This window comes from Ammospiza nelsoni, chromosome 3 (assembly GCF_027579445.1).
Source record: "Ammospiza nelsoni isolate bAmmNel1 chromosome 3, bAmmNel1.pri, whole genome shotgun sequence".
NCBI classification, from domain to species: Eukaryota; Metazoa; Chordata; class Aves; order Passeriformes; family Passerellidae; genus Ammospiza; species Ammospiza nelsoni.
This window is the reverse complement of record NC_080635.1, coordinates 109,344,142-109,366,613: the sequence shown is the minus strand read 5'-3', so window position 1 is coordinate 109,366,613 and position 22,472 is coordinate 109,344,142. Positions and strand designations below refer to the sequence as shown.

At 45.8% G+C, this 22,472-nt stretch overlaps 2 protein-coding genes across 3 annotated transcripts; both read left to right on the top strand.

Annotated features, from left to right (window-relative positions):
• Positions 1 to 1,287: 1,287 nt before the first annotated feature.
• Positions 1,288 to 9,036, top strand: SLC25A27 (solute carrier family 25 member 27). 2 transcript variants are annotated; one of them, XM_059469351.1, is made up of 9 exons: positions 1,288 to 1,523; positions 3,024 to 3,194; positions 3,991 to 4,075; positions 4,741 to 4,863; positions 5,570 to 5,682; positions 6,315 to 6,399; positions 6,990 to 7,082; positions 7,379 to 7,481; positions 7,904 to 9,036. In XM_059469351.1, the coding sequence occupies exons 1-9, from the start codon at positions 1,421 to 1,423 to the stop codon at positions 7,973 to 7,975; spliced, it is 948 nt and encodes a 315-aa protein (XP_059325334.1). In that variant the 5' UTR covers positions 1,288 to 1,420; the 3' UTR covers positions 7,976 to 9,036. The 2 variants fall into 2 exon arrangements, with proteins under 2 accessions (XP_059325334.1, XP_059325335.1); XM_059469352.1 differs by lacking the exons at positions 6,990 to 7,082; positions 7,379 to 7,481; positions 7,904 to 9,036 and adding an exon at positions 6,547 to 6,942.
• A 2,415-nt stretch (positions 9,037 to 11,451) lies between these two features.
• On the top strand, positions 11,452 to 21,883 carry TDRD6 (tudor domain containing 6). The gene is made up of 5 exons (XM_059467525.1): positions 11,452 to 18,061; positions 18,513 to 18,631; positions 19,532 to 19,621; positions 20,043 to 20,100; positions 21,510 to 21,883. The coding sequence occupies exons 1-5, from the start codon at positions 11,452 to 11,454 to the stop codon at positions 21,569 to 21,571; spliced, it is 6,939 nt and encodes a 2,312-aa protein (XP_059323508.1). The 3' UTR covers positions 21,572 to 21,883.
• Positions 21,884 to 22,472: the final 589 nt, after the last annotated feature.

Here is a 22,472-nt window from a genome sequence, read left to right as displayed (position 1 = left end):
GCCAGTAGGAATGTGTAGCAGTCACTGCCAAGCTTTCCTCAGGCTGGGCAGTGGTTAATGTTTAATGGTTTTCCAAATGAACTAACACAGAGGCACTGGTGGGGGCACTGGGCAGTCTGGCTGCTTTCTCCAGCAGCACACAGCTGGCCCAGACCTGCTGCTGGGCTTCACCCCATCTGAAGTCCACACTCTCTCCCTCTGTATGCAGCCTTTGGTCAGACTGGCTTGGGACAGAAACCAAAAAATTCCATCTCACTGAGAATTTAAATAAATTAATAGGAAGGATCCTCTCTGCTGGTCCTGTCTTCTCAGAACTTGGGGATGTAGGAACTCCAGGTGTTTGATGGATCTCCATGAGTACTGGCCCTTCTCCACGCATCACAGAGCTGTCCATGCAAGCATCCACCTCTAGTCAGGCTCATTTCAAAGGTCCTGTGGGAAGAGAATATTCCTCTTCACAGCCATCCGCCAATCATCTGGTTTAAAAAAGAACCTATTTCTTCAGGCTAGAAATGACCATGGAGAGCTGCTCCTTCCATAGGATGCTGCAATGCTGTGAGGTTTATTTAAGGACAGATCTAGTTGTTGTTTTTTACTCCCTACAGCATGGTCATAGAGAAAACAGAATGACCCAGAGGTGTAGAGCTCAAGGATGGTTGTGAAACCTTCATCCTGGGAGGTTTTCAGGGGACCAAACAAGACCTTGGGCAACCTGCTGTAACTCCAAAGCTCTACAATAATTTAAGAGAAATTAGGACTGGCATACAACAGGACTTCAGCACTCCGCCAGGAAAAGCTTTAAACTTTTCACTTAAGAGCTCTGAGAAGTGATCAATTTCTGCCATCCCAGGCTCGCTGGGATCCTTGTTCAAGCTGCAGTGCTGCGTGCCTAATCCGCAGCCCCAGCTCGGCACGTAGCTGTTGCTAATGCAGCTCTTACCAAAGCAGATCTGGATCAATTAATCCCTCCCGGCTGCAGCCGCTTGACACGGGAACAGAATTTGGGGCTGCCCAGGCAGTGCTGCCAATGACTGCACCCCGCAAAGCAGACAGACCCCACGTGTAATCCTCAGCCTGATTAATGAGAACTTTAATTACTCTTTTTAATCTAGATAACGGACAAATCCGTGCGTGTGTCTGTACCTGCAGCGCCGGTTTCCAGGCACAGAGCAGCCTTGGTGACAGACTACATTTCCCAGGAGCCTGTTGAGTCGGAGTCTCTTGTGTCACTGCAGGAGGACCTGGCAGCTCTGCGGAGCCGCTCGGGCTGCTGCAGTTCCCGGTGCTGGCGCTGGAGAACCATGACCTTCCGCAGCTTGTCTCCTAAAGCACCCCGAGCTGACCTGCGCTAGGGCCCGCTCCTGCTGCGGACACAGCCGGGCAGGGTGGCTGGGTGCCCTCGGTTCATGTGAGATGCTAGATGTCACCCGCAGAAGAAGAGAGCAGCTTACCTCTTCCAGAGAGATGGCCCCGAGCCAGCAAATTCGCTCTGTCAGCCTGTGCAGCGGCTGTGGCAGAACTAGGTACAACTCACCGTGGTTTTCCGAGAGGGAAGGGGGGTCAGATTAACTTACGGGGGGCAGGGGGAACATCAGTCCCCGGATGCCTCATTCCTCAGTGTTCTGCTCCAGCAAATCTGCATTTCACTGTGCTAGTCGTGGCTGTTCCATAATCTTAAGTCTTTTATGCCACCTGACTGTGGCTGGAGGGAGGGTTTTCCAGGATGAAATCTTTGCCTCGGAGACCGAAGGGCTGCAGTCATTATTAACTCAGTGCAGTTGTGACTAATTTAAGCTTTGCACTGGCTGGGTTTCCAGGGAAGGCCTGAAGAGGCAGGCAGATCTGTTGCCTAAGTTACTAGCAAGGCCTTATTCCTTCAGGAATTTACTTTTCATAGTCAATGAAGGTTAATCAAAGAAAAATCAACTCCTAAGTTTCTGGTCACAGTGGAGATGTTTATAAAAATGGAGTCGGAAAACTGCTTGGTGAAACATGGAATAGAAGCCCACTGGCATTTGTGCATCACTGCTTTGTGACCAAGTAACTTATTTTGAGTATTTTTCAGCACTTTCTTTATAATTTCTACAGGATCTTAAAGGCAAGTCAGTCACATTTCTCTAAGAATTTGTAACTTCTCAAGCTTTGTTAATCTTTAAACATGCATACCAAACTTAATGCACAAATAGACTGTAAACCTGCTGAGGCTTTGAGCAGTGAGTGCCTTCCCCTGGCACCTGATCCTGCTTTGGAAGGACCCTGGTGTGTCTCAGAGGTATCAAACAAAGACAAGCCCTGCTCCTTCCCTGCCACAGGCTGGGAAGGTCCATCACCAGGCACTCCTGGCCTGGAACTGAAATGAGGGCCACAGATATGTATCCATACTGTTTCAGGAGCTGTCCTGGCAAGCTGAGATCACCTTCACTGGGCACCAGTTATTTCAGTGAGAGAAATAACAGGCTAGACATTATTCCTGTGCCTGTATAATGAAAGCAAGCATGCTTTAGGGTGGTTTGTAGAACAGATAGGTATGTAAGTTTGTAAGGGAGTCTGAAAGTATGTCACCATTATGATGACCTCTGTGGGGTTGTTCCTGACCATAACATGTGCTGCCACTGTGCTGGACAGTGGCTGGACAGAATTGGAAAGACCACATGATCAGTTGAGAGATATGACTGGTCTGTGTTCAGGGGGAGTAACTGCAATGGGATTTTTGATCTTGAGTCCCTCAGAAGGTACACATATTTGCATAACAAATCTGCAAAACTAAATATGGGAGAAAGTGTGTATGACAGGAATGTCATTTAGTTACTTGTGCCTAGAGCCACTTTTAACAGACCTGGATGAGAATTCTCCTTTTCTCCAGGGATCTCCTGGACCCTGTTGGGTACAGCCCCTGTTCCCTGCTGGTGCCTGCCCAGCCCCTCGGGCGCTGGCAGGGCGTTGTGGTGAGGCTGTTCCCGGCACGGGAGCTCTCCCTGCAGCCGCACTCCTATTCATGTGTGTTCCCGGCCCTTTGTTCCCAGTGACATTTCCCCTGGATCTCACGAAAACCCGGCTGCAGGTCCAAGGTGAAGCTGCGGCCGGGTCGGCGGTCCCGTACCGCGGGATGCTGCGCACGGCGGCTGGAATCGCGCAGGAGGAGGGGGTATGGAAGCTCTGGCAAGGAGCCACGCCGGCCGTCTACCGCCACATAGGTGAATATCTGCTCGTGATGGGACACGATGGGTCCTGCCTCCTGTGGCCAAGCCTTTTGGAGTGAGCTTGCCATGCTTTCTTGTACTTTAAATAAATCTGTGAGGAGTTTTCAGTCTAGCCCTGCAATCCCACTTTGAAATATACGAGATTTCAGATCAATAGCATCTCTTCCTTCCCTTTTCCAGTCCTTCATGGCCTTATTCTGGCTTCTGGGAAAACAAAATATAAGTTCTCTGTCATCTTTGCATGAAGGTCTTGTTCAGGAAGTCCAGATACTCAGAGTTCTCAGAAGAATAAATGTCTCATGTGTGAGGGAAGTGGAGACATATTAGGAAAAGGATGGGAAAAATTATGAGGTTGGAAGCACAAGGGAAAAATACAATTGCTTAAAAGAAATGCATCAGCGGTTTGCCACAAGTAACAGCTTTCTGTGCTTTAGTTGGAAATACAGTGACAAGAAGAAACCTCAAAAGCACTTGTGGAGGTTTTGTGCTTGGCATCAGCCCAGAAGGAGGTGATGCAGTCCCATATCCTTAGGGGGCAGGCAAAGCTGTGCTGCCTCCTGGCAGACTTTTGGCTCAGCAGAGAGATTTTTTTGATGCTAAGATGCCCTGGGTCTCCCTCTGACACCAGGCAAACCCCTCACTTTCCCCATTCAGATCACAAACATGAGAGCAGTGACCAGTTGACCCAGGCAAGCTCTGGAGTGCCATAAACCAAGGTCTTGGTCTCTCTCTCATTTTGACCTCCAGAAATGCAAACCCAAGAACTGTCTCCTGCTTTTGTTTCCCACAGTATACACTGGTGTCCGGATGGTTACTTACGAACATCTCCGTGACTCCGTGCTTGGCAGGGCAGAGGGTGAAAGCTTTCCTCTCTGGTAATGTTGCATATTCATGCATATTTATGGCTTGCTTGGGGATTGTGCTTACTGTAGGAGACCTACAGCCCTATCTTAGCTCTAAAATGTATTTGATTTTAGAATGGGATTGATAAAATCTACTACAAAATACTTGTCATACCCAGTGCTGCAGGAAGGGGGACCTATGGATAATACTGAAATTTCTGATTTTACTAAAATAAACAGACCCATAAATTAACACAGTTCATCTAGTAGCAGTGGGAGAGTAAGAAAAGTTTTATATATCAGCAAGCAGTTTGGAATTTTAGGTGGGCATTTAGTTATAATAAATGAAGCATCATCCTTTACTTGTGTACTTTGCCATCCTGCTTTTAAACCTTAAGCAAAGAGCAAACTGTAACCTTGTTTAGTTTTTTTTTTCCCTCAGGTAAGTTTTAACCCTTTTTGAAAATTGACAGAAATATTACTGACTACTTTAACAACCTGTAGCCACAATTATTACCTTTGCTTTGGCTGTTAATATATGGAATAACCATTTACACTTGTTCCACCTGGGTTGGGGTGCTGAACTCTTCAGCTTGAGCCCTGTGACCTGTGAGGATTTTCAGTGTATTCTGGAGCATAATTTCTCTCCATTTGGCAGGAAAGCTGTGGTTGGAGCACAATTTCTCTCCATTTGGCAGGAAAGCTGTGGTTGGAGGCGTATCTGCGGGTGCCATTGGACAGTTTTTTGCCAGCCCAACTGATCTGGTGAAGGTGCAGATGCAGATGGAGGGGAAAAGGAAGTTGGAAGGAAAGCCATTGCGGTTGGTTCCTCTCAGAGCTGGTGTTTCTCCCCCTGTTACTGATCACTCGTTAGCCCAGGGTGTGTTGCTCTGTGTTTTCTGCCACCCCTTCTCCCCAGCTGCTCTGTGCCCTTTTACAGGGAGAGCACCCAATTGCTCTGGGCAGTTAAAGGGGGAGGGATTCTAGACCTCCTCCTTATTCCATTTGTACTCATCTTCTTTATTCTGATTTATTGGTCCCAGGGACCACAAACCCATCCTCTGTGCTGCAGCACATCCATGCCAGCACTGCACCATGGGGAGGGAAGGACACTTTCTGAAGATGGAAGACAGCACGAGTGAAATGGCTCATGCAGGATGCATAGGCACAAGGAACGCTACCACACAGCAAGGCTTGAGACTCTTCTGCAAATACCAGGACATGCTGCTCTTTGCATTTCAAACTGCTGCCATCATTTGGTGTCACATACATTTTGTATTGTAACCCAGTGTGGGATCTAAGGCTTGTCTGCTGTTAGGGACCAGATCACTGCTTTGCGAGGCAACTGGTATCTCTGGTAAAATATTGTGGCATGAAAGTCAAAGACAAATCCAAAAATGGATCTGGAGTGCCAGATCCTTGCATGGATAAGTTCCTAATCTTATGTGAGGACCCTGTGCAGCAAAGTACTGGAACATGCAAAGATTTCACTGGGCCATCTACCCACAGGTTTCATCTTGATTTCAGGTTTCGGGGCGTGCACCACGCATTTCTGAAGATCCTGTCTGAAGGAGGAGTAAGGGGACTTTGGGCTGGATGGGTACCAAATGTCCAGAGAGCTGCTCTGGTGAATATGGGAGGTAAATGGAATAACTTGGCATGCAGCTTTTTAGGCTCCACCACAGCTTTAAGAAAAAGGAGCTCAGCTGCTCCCTTTGTCTTAGGGCCCTGTTTGGAGCACCCTGCAAGTGACCTCTGCCTCGTGCACCTGTGTTTTGGTCCTGTGGAAATCAAATGGCTTAGAAGTAACAATTTTTACCTGAATTTAAGGTAAAGTGAGCCAGAAGCTGAATGGGTCCCATGGCCAGCAAAGCAGGGACTTCACCAGCTTTGTGCCCAAGTGAGGTGAGCAGGGCAGAGCCAGCAAAGGCAGCCAGGCTCACCCAGATCCAGATCCGTAGGGAAGTGTGTGGTGATGAGGCAGGTGTGAGACCAAGCCAGGAAGCTGAGCCAGCAACAGGGCTGGTGAGGGTCACCGAGATACAGCTCAGCATCATCTGCAAGGTAAATCAGAGCAGATGGGAGCAGGAAGGAGAATGTACTCACAGGTCTAAAGACAGGACTCGGGTGCCATAGCCCTCATTAAAAACGGGGGCAGAGTGCCAGCTGTGCCAAAGGCAGGAGCCTCAGTGGAAATGAACATCCTGTGCTCTGAACAGCACACAGCATTCACTCCTGACAGTGCTGATTTTTCTCATTATCCTTTTTACAGATCTGACCACTTACGACACAGTGAAACACTTCTTGCTTCTGAACACGACACTTGTGGACAACAGTGTGACTCACAGTGTCAGCAGGTGCCATATTCTCCAATTACCCCTTTTCCACTGTGGAGCATTTCCAGCCTTGCTGTCTTCACCTGCCTCTCTGTGCCAGCAGAATACCCCATTCTTTGATTTTGATACTGCTGATGAAATGCAACTTTAGAATTATTTTTTCCTTAGAGAACATCACTTTATAGAAGACACAAGAGAAAGGATGCAACCATTGCTACAAAACTGCCGTCACTAGAAGTGCCTTGTTGGTACATTTAAACACCTTTGCTCTAATCTGTGGGAGCACAGTGATACAACTTCTGCAGAACATCCTCTTTTACTCTCTTAAGTGATGAAAAAATCTGCTTTATATAAACGATATTATGAATTGCCTATTGTGGGTCCTTCATCCCTGACTCAGAACTGCACACAGAGGTGAGGGCAGCTGGCTCTGGGAGGACATGTAAGCAAGAGCAGTATTAGTAAGCCTCCCAAATTGAGTTTATGAGTTATTACTCATGATTTGATGATTACTGTTTTAATATATCTTTATTATAAGAACTGGAATCACAATGCTGAAATTTTTATGACACATCTTGGTTTCTTCCTTAAGTATCTGTTGCTGTTGGCAGTGTCTGCTCTGGGCTGGTAGCAGCTGTGCTGGGAACTCCTGCTGACGTGGTCAAAACCCGGATAATGAACCAGCCAAGAGATAAGCAGGGAAGGTATGGACACTTCACAGACCACCTCAGCAGCCCATTGAAACCATGGGGCTGACTGATTTCACTGGGAGTGAAGTGCTAAGTTGATAATTTGCTCTTCATCATTCTAATCAGATGATTTTACTGATTTAGTAAATGTCTGGGGGGTGTTGTTGTGATGGCCACCTACTCCAAGGAGCTCACAAAAGCACTCTGGCTTGTAGAAAAATCTCACCACAAATTATTTTTATGAGGGGGATGTCTTATTTTTTTAATTGTGTATGTGTAATCCTAACACTGTTCTCCTTGCATGTTGCTAGAGGTCTGCTCTATAAATCTTCCATGGACTGCTTGATTCAGACTGTGCAGGGTGAAGGGTTAATGTCTCTGTACAAAGGATTTATACCAACCTGGATGCGAATGGTACGTGCTTTTAAACTCTCTTTATGAGAACAATTGGCATTAAAATGTGAGGAGTGTGGATGCAGCCCTAACCCTATGTAAAATTAAAATTTTTGTATGAAAGACATAATCATAGAATTGGTTTGGGTTCAAGAGACTTTAAAGATCATCTCATTCCAAACCCTCTGCCATGGGCAGGGACACCTTCCACTTGCTCAGAGCCCCGTCCATCCTGGCCTTGAACACTTCCAGGGATGGGGAGTTCAGGGATGGGGAGTTCTGCCTCTCTGAGCAGACAGAGGCTTGGGAATCTCTCTGGGAACCTGAGCAACATGAGACTGAACTTAAAAATATGATTTTTAAGAGGAGACAGTTTAATCTAATGGACTTCTTTTTGGGTTACTTTTGTTTTAAGCCTCTAACTTCAGTGTTTGCTTTCACAGGCACCCTGGTCACTGGTATTCTGGCTTACATATGAACAAATCAGAAGGCTGTGTGGAGTTACTTCTTTTTAAAACCTTCAATATTCACAGAGAAGAGCAGTAAAGCTGAATTCTCATTCCACAGGGTAGTAGGATCACATGCATAGCTTGTTGCTCCAAATCCAGTCCTTACTGGTTGGGAACAGCCATGACTTAAGGATACTATTTGATTGTCAGACTCCTACATGAAATTTATATTATCCACAGGATAAAACTGTCCCAACAATACTTCAGCTACCAGCCAGCATCAGCTTTCTGAACCAGAAAGCAGGAATAAAAAACATTCTACCAAGCAAATAGAACATAATACTGTCTGTTTGATAATGGAGATGGTTTCTATTGCTAAAAAACAAGAGCAGGTTGATCAATGCACTGAATAAGTTCTGTGGCTAAACATCTATAAAATTAATTGTGAATTTTTGTTGTTAATTTGCACACAGATCAAAAACTACCTCTCATTAGTTTGATATGTCAGCAAACCAAACCTGTAGTGCTAGGTATTAAAAAAGATAAAAGCAGTTACCTGATTCCAAATCTGCTTTGCACAAAAAGTGGAAGGGTTTGTGTTTCTCTTACTTCCCCAGAGACTGCCTGACCTCTCCACTCAACTCTTGAAGTAAGATCATGATTGAAATGCAGTCCTGTCCTCAGAAAATCAAAATCCTGGTTTGTTCTGCAATGCTCAAAGGTCTCAGGATATTCCATAGGACCAAGGTGAACTACTTGTCCCGTGACAATCTCAGTGCTGATGTGGCAGGCTGGGTCATTTTCCATGGGAGTGTGCACTCTGCCCACTTTACATCTCAATGGAAATACAATGTTCTCTTCAATAATGCAAAAGGTTTGAAAAGGTTTGAACAGGAGTGATTTATTTATTTTTAAACCTAAAGCCTTCCAAATTTCACAGAGAAGGAGACTACTGCTGTTTGTCACTAGGTTCACCTTTGGCAATCAAGGGTCAAAAATGCAGTATTAAATGCAGCCGTGAGTAGATAAAACAAAGCTGGCTTTGATTTAGTAATATCTAGTAATTGAGTTAATGTAGAAAATGTGGCTCTTTGAATAAATACCCAGGATTTCTTCTAGTCTTTGCAGCCAATGTCTCCAATGTGCCATTTTCTCACTGAACACAGTTTGGGTGTTTTCTTGGCTTGCTCTTGTTTTTTCTGATTATACTGTAGTTCAGTTGTGGCTGTGTGCATTTGGGGTGTGCTTCCAGCTTGGAAAACATTCATCTCACCATTATTAGGGAGTCACAGAACCACAGAATGGGGCAGGCTGGAAGGGAACACAGTGGCTCATCTGGTCCCACCTTCCTGCTCAAGCAGGGTCAGCCAGAGCACAGGGCACAGGATTGCACCCAGCCAGTTCTGGAATATCCCCAGTGAGGGAGACTCCACAGCCTCTCTGGACAATCCACTCCAGGTCTCAGTCACTGCACAGTAAAGTTCTTCCTCATATTAAGGCAGAATCTCCTGTGCATCAATCCAACGGTTTTCTTCAGAAATCCTGGTATTTTTCTGTCATCCTGAGAAACAAGTCCCAGTTCTTTCTGTCCTGTACTCCAGCACCAGCAATGACAAAGCAGCAAAGCTGCTGCTTCAGTTCCATCCCAAGCACTCCTGCCTGCCCTCCTGTTAGCCTGATAAGCCAGTGACGGATACACAGCTTTACCTTTCTCACAAGACAGAATAAGTACTTTTATCATACAATCATAGAACAGTTGGGGTTGGAAGGGACCTCTAAGATCAGTTCCAACCCCTTGCCATGGCAGGGACACATTGCACTATCCCAGATTGCTCCAAGCTCCGTCCAACCTGGCCTTGGGACACTTCCAGGGATTGGGAATCCACAACTTCTCTGGGCAGCCTGTTCCTGTGTCTCACCACCCTCACAGGGAAAAATTTCTTCCTAATATCCAATCTAAATCTGTTCTCTTTCAGTTTGAAGTCATTCCCCCTTGTCCTGTCACTCCAGGCCCTTGTAAAAAGTCCCTCTCCATGTTTCTTGCTGGCTCTCTTCAGGTACTGGAAAGCCACAATCAGGTCCCCTTGAAGCTTCTCTTCTCCAGGCTGAACAATCCCAACCCTCTCAGCCTTTCCACGAAGGACAGCTGCTCAACCTCTCTGATCATCAGAGCCAGTATATTAACTATAAGCAGTGTGTAAAACCACTTTTAGCCTGCATTCCTCAAAGTTGCCATAAGCTACTTTTATGGGCACAAGCTTGTGAAAAATCACTGAAACTCTTAAGTTTTGTTAGAATAACCTTGATACACTTCAATTAATAAAGCTTGAAAGAAGAGAGGTCTATTGATGAAACTGGATACAAGGAGTGCACAATTTATGGACCACAAAGACATTCTGCAGAAAACAGCAGACAACAAAGAGACTAACAAAGACTCAGTATGTGTGCTGGAAAGTCCCTACCTGGGAAAAAAGATAATAAAGAGACTGAAAAATTTAGACTAATTTGCAAAAGTGAGAAATCAATATCCAACAGAAGACAGAATACTAATTAATGAACAAGAATTCTGTAATTTAGAGCCAGTGAATATTAATTTGCTTGCTAAAACCACATACATAAATAAACATAAAAGTTCTGTATCTGCATCTGTGTAGAGATCAGGATTTTGTCAGCCAGACCCACAGGACCCCCTCTTGGCCAAGAATAAAGTAATGCCTGACACGCTAACACTAAAAAGACAGTGTTAGAGGGTTTATTTATCCCAATGATTTCACAGGATTTGGTGTCACTCAACTAGGTGTCACTTGTAAACTTGCTGAGGGTGCACTCCAACCCTTCACCTATGCAATTAATGAAGATACTAAATAACACTGGTCACAATACGAACCCTTGAGACACAGCTCAAAATAAAAATGGCAAAAATGCCTCGTAAAAATCATGTAGTGAAAAACTTCTTTAACTCTTAATAAATCTCTCTCTTCAGCTGTGAATTGTTAGCGGTTCCTGACGGGTGCCTGGTGCGAGCTCCCCGCCCTCACACCACGCCCCGCCCCAGGCCGCCGCTGGCCAATAGCCGCCAAGCTCCGCACGCGTGTCCCGCCCTCTGCGCCGCTCTAACCAATGGGAGCTAAGCGGGCTCGGCGCGCTCTCCCCCTCATCCCGCCCCCGCCGTCCCGCCGCCACCCGTCCCTCGTGGAGCGCTCCACCGTGGGCGAGGGCAGCGCCGCCCGGCTCTGCCCTGAGTCCCGCGGCGCCCCGGACATAATTCCGTAACCCTCCTCTTAGTGGCGCCTCCGCGCACTCTTAGCGTAGCAGGAGCGGCCCCACGTCTCAGCTGGCTTGACCTCTCCTTTTCCCCTTTCGCTTCGCGCCGCTCTCCACCCCACCGAGAGGATCGAAATGGACTCGGCCGCTGGGGCAGCCGCTAACGGCTCCCCGTGGGTCACGTGGGCGGCGCGTGCTCTATATGAGGCCGAGGGGCGGAGGGCGTGGCGTTCATTCGCCTCGTGCGGGGAGCGGAGGCGGGCCGAGGTGGCTTCGCGATGAGCTCTGGGCCGGGGTCCCTCGGCCGGGGTGATACCGTCACCCTGCGGGTCCGCGCCGTGGGTCTGTACCCCGAGGTGCCCATCCTGCGGCTGTGGGGGCTTCTGGGGGAAAGCAAGGCTGACTATGCTCTCCTGTACCGCGAGATCCAGGCGGCGGCAGGGCCGCGCCTGGCGGCCCGCCCAGAGCCCGGCGGGCCGGGGGCCAGCGAGACCAGGCTGTGCCCGGGAGACATGGCGCTAGTGGAAGTGTTGGGTGCGTGGTACCGCTGCTGTGTGGTGAGTTGTAGCGCCCAGGGGTACCGTGTTTTCCTGCTGGACGAGGGGTACGTGGTGACCACGTCTGCCTATTACCTGGCCCGGGGCTGCGCAGAGCTGTTCCAGCTGCCCCCGGAGGTGCTGGGCTGTGTCGTGGCCGAAGTCATGCCCTGCCACAGTAACGAGGGGACAGCAAGTGGGGATTCACCCGTGTCCAAGTGGACCGTGGAGGCGATGGAGTTCCTCAGCTTCCTGCAAGGCAAGGAGGTGTCTGGTGTGGTGCAGGAGGTGATAATGCCGCAGGTCATCGTGCTCGAGCTGCCCCAGCTCGTGGCTCAGATGCAGCAGCTGGGCCTGGCCAAACGAGTCTCTCCCAGCTGGTTCTGCCAGGTGCTCAGGCGCTGCCTGCCCTCTGGCCAGTTAAAGAAGCAGCTCTGTCAGCAGCCTCCAGCGTGTTCCCTCAGAGCTTTTGCAGTTCCACAGCTTGTCCATGTGTTGCTCTCATACCAGCCTCTGTCACCTGCCTTGGATTACTACTACCCTCAGCTTCAGTTGGATGTGACAGAGCCTGTCCTAGTGACCCATGTCTCGGACCCACACCACATTTACTGCCAGTTGCAGTGCCTGTCACAGGAGATCTGTTGCCTTTCTGAGACCATGTGCCATGCTTATGACCAGTGGGAGCAGGACTTACTGCCCAAAGTGGGCTCGCCCTGTGCTGCCCGTGGGATGGATGGCCAGTGGTACCGTGCCATTCTGCTGGAGCTCATTGCTGGGGAGCAGGACCAGCATGCAGCTCTCGTGATCTTTGTGGACTATGGCAAGAAGGAGACTGTGAGCAGAGCGAACCTGCGCCATTTGCCTGCCGAGTGTTTCCGCATGCCTGTGGTCACTTACGCGTGTGCCCTTCAGGGTGTTTCGGATGGGGGCTGTGGCTGGTCCTCGCTGCAGGTTGATTTGCTGAAAGCGCTGGTGCTCGGCAGAGGAGTGAGTGCTCACATCAAAGCCTTTAACTCCTTTGAGCATCTCTATTATGTGACTCTCTATGGGGAAAATGGTGTTGATTTGAACCATCTTTTTGGGTCTCAGGCTTGCTGCCTGGCCAGCAGTCATGTGAGCCAAACTGAGGATCATGAGCAGTTGGAAGTAGAGGAATCCTTAGTTGAAGAGTTGGGATTGCCACCAGAAGCACCTCCTGTTTTAGCCCATGGAGATTTGGCTGCTGCTGGTGGTGTGTATCTGAAGACCTGGACATTGTACAGTGCACAGGTCTCCCACCTCCAAGACCCATCTGAGTTCTGGCTGCAGCTCCATGAGTATTACCAGCTCTTCAGGCAGCTGAGGCAGAGCATGTGGAATTTTTATTCCCATTCCACAAAGCTGGATGGTGCTGGGTGGGACCCACAGCCTGGATCCCTTTGTTGTGCCAGTGGGAACGAGGGTGTCTTTTATCGAGCAGTGGTTACCAGGGTGCTGGACACTGGGGTGGAAATACACCTGGTGGACAGAGGCAGTACAGAAACTGTGGATCTGTGTGCTGTGAAGGAGCTGCTCCCTCGGTTCAGGGAACTGCCTGCTTTAGCTCTGAAGTGTTGTTTGGCAGGTGTCTCCCCTCCAAGAGGGAGCTGGAGTGAAGCTGCTGTGTCTGCATTCAGGGAGATGGTACTGAACAAGGAGCTAAAGGTTTGGTTTTTGAATGTGCAGGGTGACAAATACATGGTTGAAATTTTTGACCAGTCCCAGTTAGGAGAGGGAAGAGTAAGTAAACTCATGGCCCAGGGGGGTTATGCTAAGTACCAGAGGTATGAAATACCCAAGACTTGCAAGAAATCGGATGAGTCTGTGACACAGGCCTCTCCCCTAGTGTGTGCTGCAGAGGAAAGCCAAGTAAATGTAGAGAAGAGGCTCAGAGAAGAATGCAATCTAAAGAGCAATGATAGAATATTTGATTCTCCCATGGGTGTGGTGGTCAGAGAGAGCCCTATTGCAGCCTTTCATAATTCTAAAAATAGTGAATCTCTTCTTTCTCGAGACTATGAGGGTAAGGAAAATCTGCACACCTCTTTGAGGCAGAACTATGTGGAAATTAAGCCAGGCTCCTCTTGTGGAGGCCATTTAGAAGTGGGAAGTACAGTTCATGTGATTTTGTCATATGTTGAGAGTCCCAGTTGTTTCTGGTGTCAGTTAAGTAGAAATTGCCAGGACCTTGAGATACTAATGGATGAAATTCAGGAGCATTGCAAGAATTCATCTAAGCCACATGTTTGGCCAAATCTTGTCTGTTTAGCCCAGTACTCAGAGGACAAGAAATGGTACAGGGCTTTAATAGTTAGTGAAGGAGTTTGTGCAGAGAAAGTAGAAGTCATCTATGTTGACTATGGCAACAGAGAGCAGGTGTGCCTAACGAAGCTGCGAGCAATTAACGAACGCTTCCTTAGGTTAGAGGCTCAGGCATTCAGGTGCAGCCTTTACAACTTAATCCAACCCAATGGTCAAAATCCTTTTGCTTGGGATGAAGAAGCAATTCGGGCCTTTCGTCAGTTTGTTGTCGATTCATCATCTGACCTTGACCTAAAGTGTACAATCTTTGCCTTGGCTTCAATAAATAGGGACCTGTTTAACATTGTAGATCTAATCACACCTTTTCAGAGTGCTTGCCAGTTTCTCACTGAGAGAGGTGTAGCCAGACCTTTGTTTCCTCAAAAGCATCTGGAATCTTTGGTCCAGCTTCACTCTTTCTATTATTCTAGTCATGGCATCAAAATTGGGAGTGAGGAAGATGTTTATGTTACACATGTTGAGAATCCATGGACATTTTACTGCCAGCTGGAAAGGTGTGGAGATACCTTGGCACAGCTGGCTGATAACATTGCTTCCCTGAGTGAGACAGTGGCCAGCTCAGGATCCTTGGGGAAGTCTGGGACCTTGTGTCTGGCAAGGTACTCTGACAGTCAGTGGTATAGGGGAGTAATTATGGAAAGGCAGCCTAAAGCTAAAGTCTTCTTTGTGGATTTTGGGAACACAGAGACAATAGAGACAGATGATCTGCTTCTTTTGCCCAATGATGCTTCTGATATCTTGCTTGTGCCAATGCAGGCCATAAAGTGTTCTGTGTCTGATGTATCATCTGTTTCCAAGGAAGCTGCAACATGGTTTAAGGAAGCTGTCCTGGAAAAGAGATTAAAAGCAATAGTGGTAGCAAAGGACTCTGATAATACACTGTTGGTTGAGTTGTTTGATAGAAATACTCAAATTAATACAAAACTGAAAGAGCTGAGCCTAAACAGTACAGGACTGCGTGGTCGTGTACACAATGAGACTTTGTGCACTGGAAATACAAATGTGCCTGAGAGGAATGAGACTGCAGGGTCCCCTTTCAGTGCAGGCAGGCCTCTAGAAAGAAGAAAATGTCGACCTGAAGCCCAGCAAGAGCAAGGGAGCAGAAGACACTTCAAAGAAGTTGTAAACCTTTTCCAGCACTCTGTGAAGGGTCATGTGGCAGCTGGATTGCTAGAACCTAATGAGGTGCTTAGCAGTAAGAACAATCCAGTCTTGCTGAATAAAGTAGGGGAGGAGTCTCTGCTCTTTTCCCCGACGGATACACTGTCAGATACTAAGTCTGATGCTGAAGGCAGGTGTATAATGCTTAAAAATGCATCTGATCTGCCTCCACAGAAGATAGTGCCAGCTCTTAAAACCTTAGTGTATGTGTCTTACGTCAGTGACCCCCAGGATTTTTATGTTCAACTGGGGAGTGATGAGGTTCAGCTTAACAACATTTTGGAAAGTTTAAACAATGGTAAATCAGTGAAAGACCCTTGTGGACAGCTTTTCCAAGCAGGAGATTTAATCAGTGCTGTTTATTCAGAAGACAGCCTGTGGTATCGAGCTGTAGTAAAAGAGAAGACTTCTGACAATTCAATAAGGGTACATTATATTGATTATGGTGACACTTCTGTGATCAGTGTCAATCAAGCACGCAGGCTCCCTAAGAACTTGTCATCTATTCCAGCAATGAGCATTCACTGCTTTCTAGGTGGACTCAAATGCAAAAAAAATGCTGGCTGGACAGAGAAAGCAGTGTTTTACTTCACCAAGAGAACAAGTGAAATCCTGCTGTCGTGTGAATTTGTAAAGAAGGTTGAGGATAAATGGGAAGTTATTCTCAGTGACCATCAAGGTATAATAACAGTGGATTTAGCTGATAAAGATCTTGCAAATAGAGAAAGACTTTTCTCAAGAAGGAAAATTGATAGAAGAGAGAACCATGATATGATCACTGGCTGTGAGTCTTTGCCTCCTCAGGTACAAAATGAGACTTCCTGTGTAAGTGATTGTAAATCATTTATCTGGAAATTTCCAGAGGCAGGTCAGACTTTAAAAATTTACGTCACAGTAGTAAATAGTCCAGGATACTTCTGGTGTCACCGTGCTGATACCAAAGACGTGAGCTACGTCGAGAAAAAAATAGAGGAAGCTGAAAAGCTTGGACTAAGCTCTCTGAATGATGGCAAATCTTGTATTAAAAGTGGAGATATTTGTCTAGCAAAGTACAGTCAGGATGGGTGGTTCTACAGAGCTCAGATCAGCAGTGTGAGTGATGACAGTGTCGTTGTCAGACACGTGGATTACGGAAGCGAGGAAAACGTCAGGCTGGAGATGATCCGACAGATGCCATGTGAACTGCTCAGAGTACCTGGGCAAGCTTTTGCATGCTGTCTCGCAGGTTTCAGTCCCCCAGATGGCTCATGGCTTAGTGAAGCAAATAAGAAGTTTTATGATATGACTGAAAACCTTGTATTAGAAGCTGAAGTTGTAGAAATTTGGGAAAATAAAGATTCTGAAGTCCCTCTGTGTGTTGTCAAGTTGGAAGCTTCTGGCAATAGTATTAATGAAGAGATGAAGCCATTTTGGAAGGCTAACAAAGAAACTGATGACAGTGATTTCTCAAACCTTTGCAACCCCCTAAAGGAAAACAGAAGTTCAGACAGCAATTTGGGTCTTTGTCTCAACAAAGAAAGTACTGCTCCTTGTGGATTAGCTCAGGAAGAAAGTCAAAGTGCTTTATTTTGTTCTGATCCTTTCCTGGGTGTAACTTCTGAATGCTTAGAAACTGCAGAAGCAAATGTGTCAGTGGGAGCTGCCAGTGGGAAGGCTGATGGTGGATGTGAAATAGGAGAGCGTGAGAACAGTTTTGATAAAGAGAGACCTCTGTCTGAAGGTGACAGTGATAACACTGTGCTGCTAGAACCAATGAGAAACTGCAGCCCTCATATTGTGGGCAATGGAATGAAAGCTCAAGAGCAAGACCTGTCTGAAATACTGTTTGGAGAGGAGGCTGAGCTGAAAGCAGAAGTGGCAGGCAGTGCTCCAGCAGCCAGCCTTTTCCTAGGAGAGGAACAGGAGCTGCAGAGATTGCCAGTGCTCCAGGCACAGCCATCTGCAAGCAATGGAACAGAGGCATTAGGACAACTGGGTCCATTAGAAATGCACTTACCATGTGATGATCTAAATGAGCTCCTACAGGGGCTAGAGGGAGTTATGGAAAAGCCCTCCTGTGGTGAGGGAACAAAGGAAGCACTGGAAGCCAAGTCTCTGGAAATGCGGGCAGCGTCAGGCAGTGAAACAAGAGAGACGGTGTTGAAGCAGGAATTGCTGGTGCTGCCAGATGTGAGGGAGGAGACAGGGCAGTTGACAGCTCTGAATTCTCTTGAAATTTTGCCATTACTTAATGAGAAAGAAAATCTGGTGCCTCCAGTTAGTGACAGAGAGAAGTCAGTAGAGCTGATTCCATCTGATGTTCGGCCTTCTTTGGGAGAGGAGACCAAGAAACTGCAAGCAAATTTGTCTGGAATTCATGAAGCAGAAGCTATGCTAGATGATTGGATGGAAGCAGACCATCCTTCCCTAAGGCTGTCATCGTCTGGTGGTAGACCTGAGAAAGAGCTGCCTCAGAAGATGCATGACAAGCAATTGATGCTAGGAGCCAAATTTGAGCCCTTTCTGGAACTGGTACTGCCTAATGCTCAGCCTCCTGAGGAAGACAGGGAGGAAGATTTGTTAGGGCTGGAACATGCTGTGCTACAGAGTTCTGCAAGTAGTAGAAGTCAGTTTTCATTTCTTTCAAAAGACTCAGCAAATCAAAGGCCTGTTTTCTCTGTGAAATCATGTGACTGTAAAGTTGAGAAACATAAGGGGTGGCAGAAGAAGAAAGATGACTCTGTGGAAGAATGGATGGAGCAAGACTTGACTGACTCATTTAAAGAGAGTGAAAATATGTGTGTTCAGTCTTTAGGCTGTAAGCCTGGGGAAGACAAAAAGCAAAATGAGAACTTGGCTGACTGCAGTGCAGGTAAAGTATCTGATTTTAAAGGGTTAAATAATCAAAATGTTGTGCCATTCAAAAATGAGAATAGCTTTCTTGTAAAAAACCCCAACTTTTATTCCCTAATAAGTTATTTTGTTAGTGTTCATGCTTTGATGAGTTAAGGACAGCAGACTGAGTTCAGTTTCTCATGGGTAATGTGACAGTCTCAGCAACTAGTCTTACTGGGGAAGATTAATGATTTTGAGTGGAAATCCATTCTGAACATGAAGTGCATTTGCCAGATTTGTTTGGGATGACAAATTTTTAACTTTCAAATATCAAGTAGTTTGAAGGGAGTGGGGCAGCAGTGTTTGAGGTATCTGAGAGTTGATTTTTGAGGGGTTTTTATAGGGTTGATTTTTGTGGCGTTTTGTGAGTTTGGTTTTTTCTTTTTTTTTTCCTTCCTCCTCCATTGCTAACTTACCATTTCTTGTAGCACACCATGACTATCCTTGTAATCTGAAGGGCTTTGCTGTTGGTTCCAAATGTGTGGTGTGGACTTCTCTCAAATGGTGTGATGCTCGCATTTTGGAGGTATCTGAGAAGGGTACCAAGGTAAGTGTGGTTTGAATACTCCTTCTGCACTCTTAAGATCTCATCCTTCTTTAGTCCTTCTTTAAACTCTTAAGTAAATCTTTTTCAAAAATTTTGTTACAGAATTTAAGTATTTCAAGGGCTGATTCTGAATTTATAGACTAGAGAGAAACAGTGGTGTTTCAAATAGAGTTGATGATAAATGTCAACACTTGATGTTCCTTTCACATCTTATTCTCTTGTATTGACTGGGAATACTGAAGGATCTCACTCCAGTTTGAGGCACACACGTGTGTGATTCTGTCTGGCCTTAAGTTAGTGTTCTGCAGTGGAGCTGTGTTACCATTACATGCTCATGAAACTTGCCATTATTTTATTGGTATTTTGAGGAGTTAGTGCTAGATCAGTAGGAACTTGGGAAGAAACTCAAACTATACTGCAAGTAATAATGAATCCACAACTATTACTGCTTCAGTGAAATGTGTGTTGCAAATCCAAAAGGTCATTACATAAAAGCATCCTTTTGAAAGATTAAATGTCTGAGATTGTGCAAGCCAGCTCTAGTGCTGGTAGATCCCTTGGGTGTCCAAAACTAAGCTCGGGTGCATTCAGATGAGAGACAGTGTCAGGGATTATCCTGTAATGATATCCCTATTCACCAGCTTCCTTCTGGTTCTGATCTAGTAGTTGTTTTGCAGCCCTTTTCTCACTATGCTTGGGTTAGGAGCCCAGAAGAGCCTTGAGCAGCCTCAGTCCCTACATTCAGTTTTATTGGAGATCAGCTTGTTCTTCTTTACAAGATCCAGACTTCTCAACACCTTCCCTGAGGCACAGAGTCCTCAACTGTGTTTTCCTACTGCTGTGTCTTGCTTGTAAGTGTATTGCTGCTGTGCTAGATCTCCTTTGGCTCTGTCTGTACAGGTTTTGAACCTCTGCAGTGGCAATGAGGAGATTGTGCATCCTGAGAACGTCTGGAACGGGATTCCTGACGGGGCTCGCAGATCATCTGAGGTACAGCAGTGTGGTACTGGGCTGGGCAGGACAGGGCAGGTTTTTAGAGAGGCTGCTAGCTAATTGCTAAGTCATGAAAAATACTTCTATTGTGGAGTAATTTGGAAGGAATAATAAGGTTGTCACCAGTGTTCTTCATGAAGGACCTACCAGTGGATGAAAAACTCATCCACTCATCCGGAGTTCAGGTCATGAGCCATGTTGCTGGTGATGATAACAGCATGAATTTCCAGTTTGTTCTTCATATGCAGCCTTTGTATCCAAGTGAAAAGTGGGCAGAAGACTAATGTAGTGAGTTATAAGGGAGGAAAACAATAGTAAATAGGAGTCCAGTAAGAAGTTAGTCTAGTATTAAAGGAAGCACCTCAATGGAAGTCATGGCAATAGTGCCAGCTTCCTAACAGGATCCCTTTTTGTGTAGGCATTTACCCCTGCAACAGAAAACTTGCAGTCCTTACCAGAGGAGTCCTTACTTCAAGGTAAGTCTGCCTCAAGGCCCCACATGGGTTGTGTACTCTGCGTTTGAATGGTTTCTAATTTTCTAGGAAATGCTTTATTTTAGAAAATACGTTTGAAACACTAATTTGAGCTTATGTAGTTGATACTGCTGGGGTTTTCTTGATGGCATTACGTTATGTATGTCAGTTTAAGGATGGCTACATGGAATGAAAGCTGCTACTGTGTCTGGATTACAAACCAATTTAGTATTTCTTTATTAATCTAATGAGTAGAGCCTCTTGGAACAGCTGGGGTGGTTGACCTAAGTTATAGATTGTGGCAGGGCTTTGAGTGTTGCCATCAGCATGCTGTTTTTGGTCATGTTTCTGAGTCAATGTGAGCAACTGCTAGGCAGACTCTATTAAGCATTTAGTTTAGCATTTGGGTGCCCCAGTTCCACAATGTATAAATCTAAATCCATACTAATACCATTTTAGTTGTTGTAAGGATAGTTTGTAAATAGTACATCTTTATTGTTACTTAAAAATTTTGAAGTGTTACTGGTAAACACATCTTAAGTGTACCAAATAAGTAGTACAGGCTCTTTTTGTTTATATGCTATTATGGAACTGTAAAGCAGTTCTGGTTGAAAGGGGCCTTTCCTGGTGGTGAAAGCAGGGCCAACTTAGATCAGGTTGGTAAAGAAAAGCCTTACTGCCAGTTCTGGAATCTGTCCAAGAATGGAGACTCCAAAACCTGTCTGGGCAGTTTGTTTCTGTGGCTGTCTGATGAAGACTAAACTGAGTTGAAGTGGGAATAGCGTTTGTGCTTTCAGGTGTTAATTGGTGATTGTATTTCAGTATAACTACTGGTTTATGGGTAACAGATTAGTAAGCTTGCAATAGAGATTGGGTTGCCTGTTGAGCAAGAAAAAGGTAGTTAAAGAATTTGATAAAATGTTAAAACGGTCAATCTACAAACTCTCTCCCAAAATTGCATCCCTCAAATGCAGGATTATTCTTGATTTTGTGGTTTTTTTTCTGTTCTTGAACGCTTTGCATGGAGTTAGTGTGTGCACTCTCAGCCCCAGCACAGGAAAGGTGAGTCAGGGTCATGCACCCACATGTCACAGAGCTGGAACTGCTGCACACACTGCCACTGCCTGGAAAGGCAGTTTGAGTAGGAGGAACTCAGGGTGCAAAACCTCCTGCAGTGGTTTATGCCAAGCCCACTGAGGGATGGAATAACTTGAACTCGTAACTGAAATCTGAGAGCACTGCTGCTTCATCTTCTGCTGTTTCAGCTGTTTTATCTTTGTATAATAAGTGTAGTCTTTTAACATGGTCCAGTATGTCAGTAGTATTTAGTCTGAAGCCCTTTTGATCTTTATGCCCTTATACACATTTATAGAAACATCTTGATGGGTCTAATCTGTGTTTATTCCTTATAGAAAAGCAAACTGGCTGCAGTAGCAATTTAGCTGAAGATGCTCATGTCCTCCAGCAGTGCTGAAACCAAGTGGCACGTTGACCCCATGAAACTGAATAAGTGCCTCTGTGTGAAATGTTCCCATGAAAATGTGTTTGTGGGAACAAAAATACCAGCAGAGCATTGAGTGGCTTATTTTTTCTACCTAGCTGACCAAATACTTGTCACTGCTGAACTTGCCTATAAAGGACTAGTGTTGGCAGACTGTTATTTTCAGCTTGTTTTCTTACAGCTGTTGTTGCTAGACTGTTATTGTTAGCTTGTTTCTTATAGCTGTAATTTCCTAAATAAGAATTTGCCTCTTGACTGGCTTTTTTTTTTTTTTTTTTTGACTGAGGGTGCACTGACTTCTATGGAGTTTTTCGTGGGTGGTTCTTTAACAGAAGTTTCTTGTGAGTTTCTGTATATGCTATTGTGTTGTACAGCACTGATTTCTGATGTTTGCTTTTGGAAAAGTTGCATTGTTAAGTGTTTGTTTTTTCTCAAAAAAAGTTGAGGAGGGTATTTTTGGGGGGTAGGGGTGGGGAGGTTTTTTCCCTCCATAGGGGAGCATAGTTGTTTTGGGTTGAAGTCTTGCATTTGCTGCTGTTGTAAAGCAATGGAAGAAGCTAGAATAAAGCTTTGCCTGGCATATATTGGTTTGTTTGTGTGTTTTAATGACTTGTCTGTTCCTGTGCAGAAGCCCAAATGCTGTGTGAGGGCTGTTCTGCAGTCACTGGTTGTGTGTTTTGACCCTAACCAGCTCTCTAGAGCACTGTGAGCTATGCTGAATGTTTTGAAATATTAATTGTACTTAATTAATTGAACTTGCTGCAGTTGTGCTAATGAAAGATGAAGCTTTTCCTATAAATGTGAAGAATACCCAGTGGAATGGTTTTGCTGCCACATGTGTGCAACATGCCCAGCTGTTTGAAGGACCTGCTGC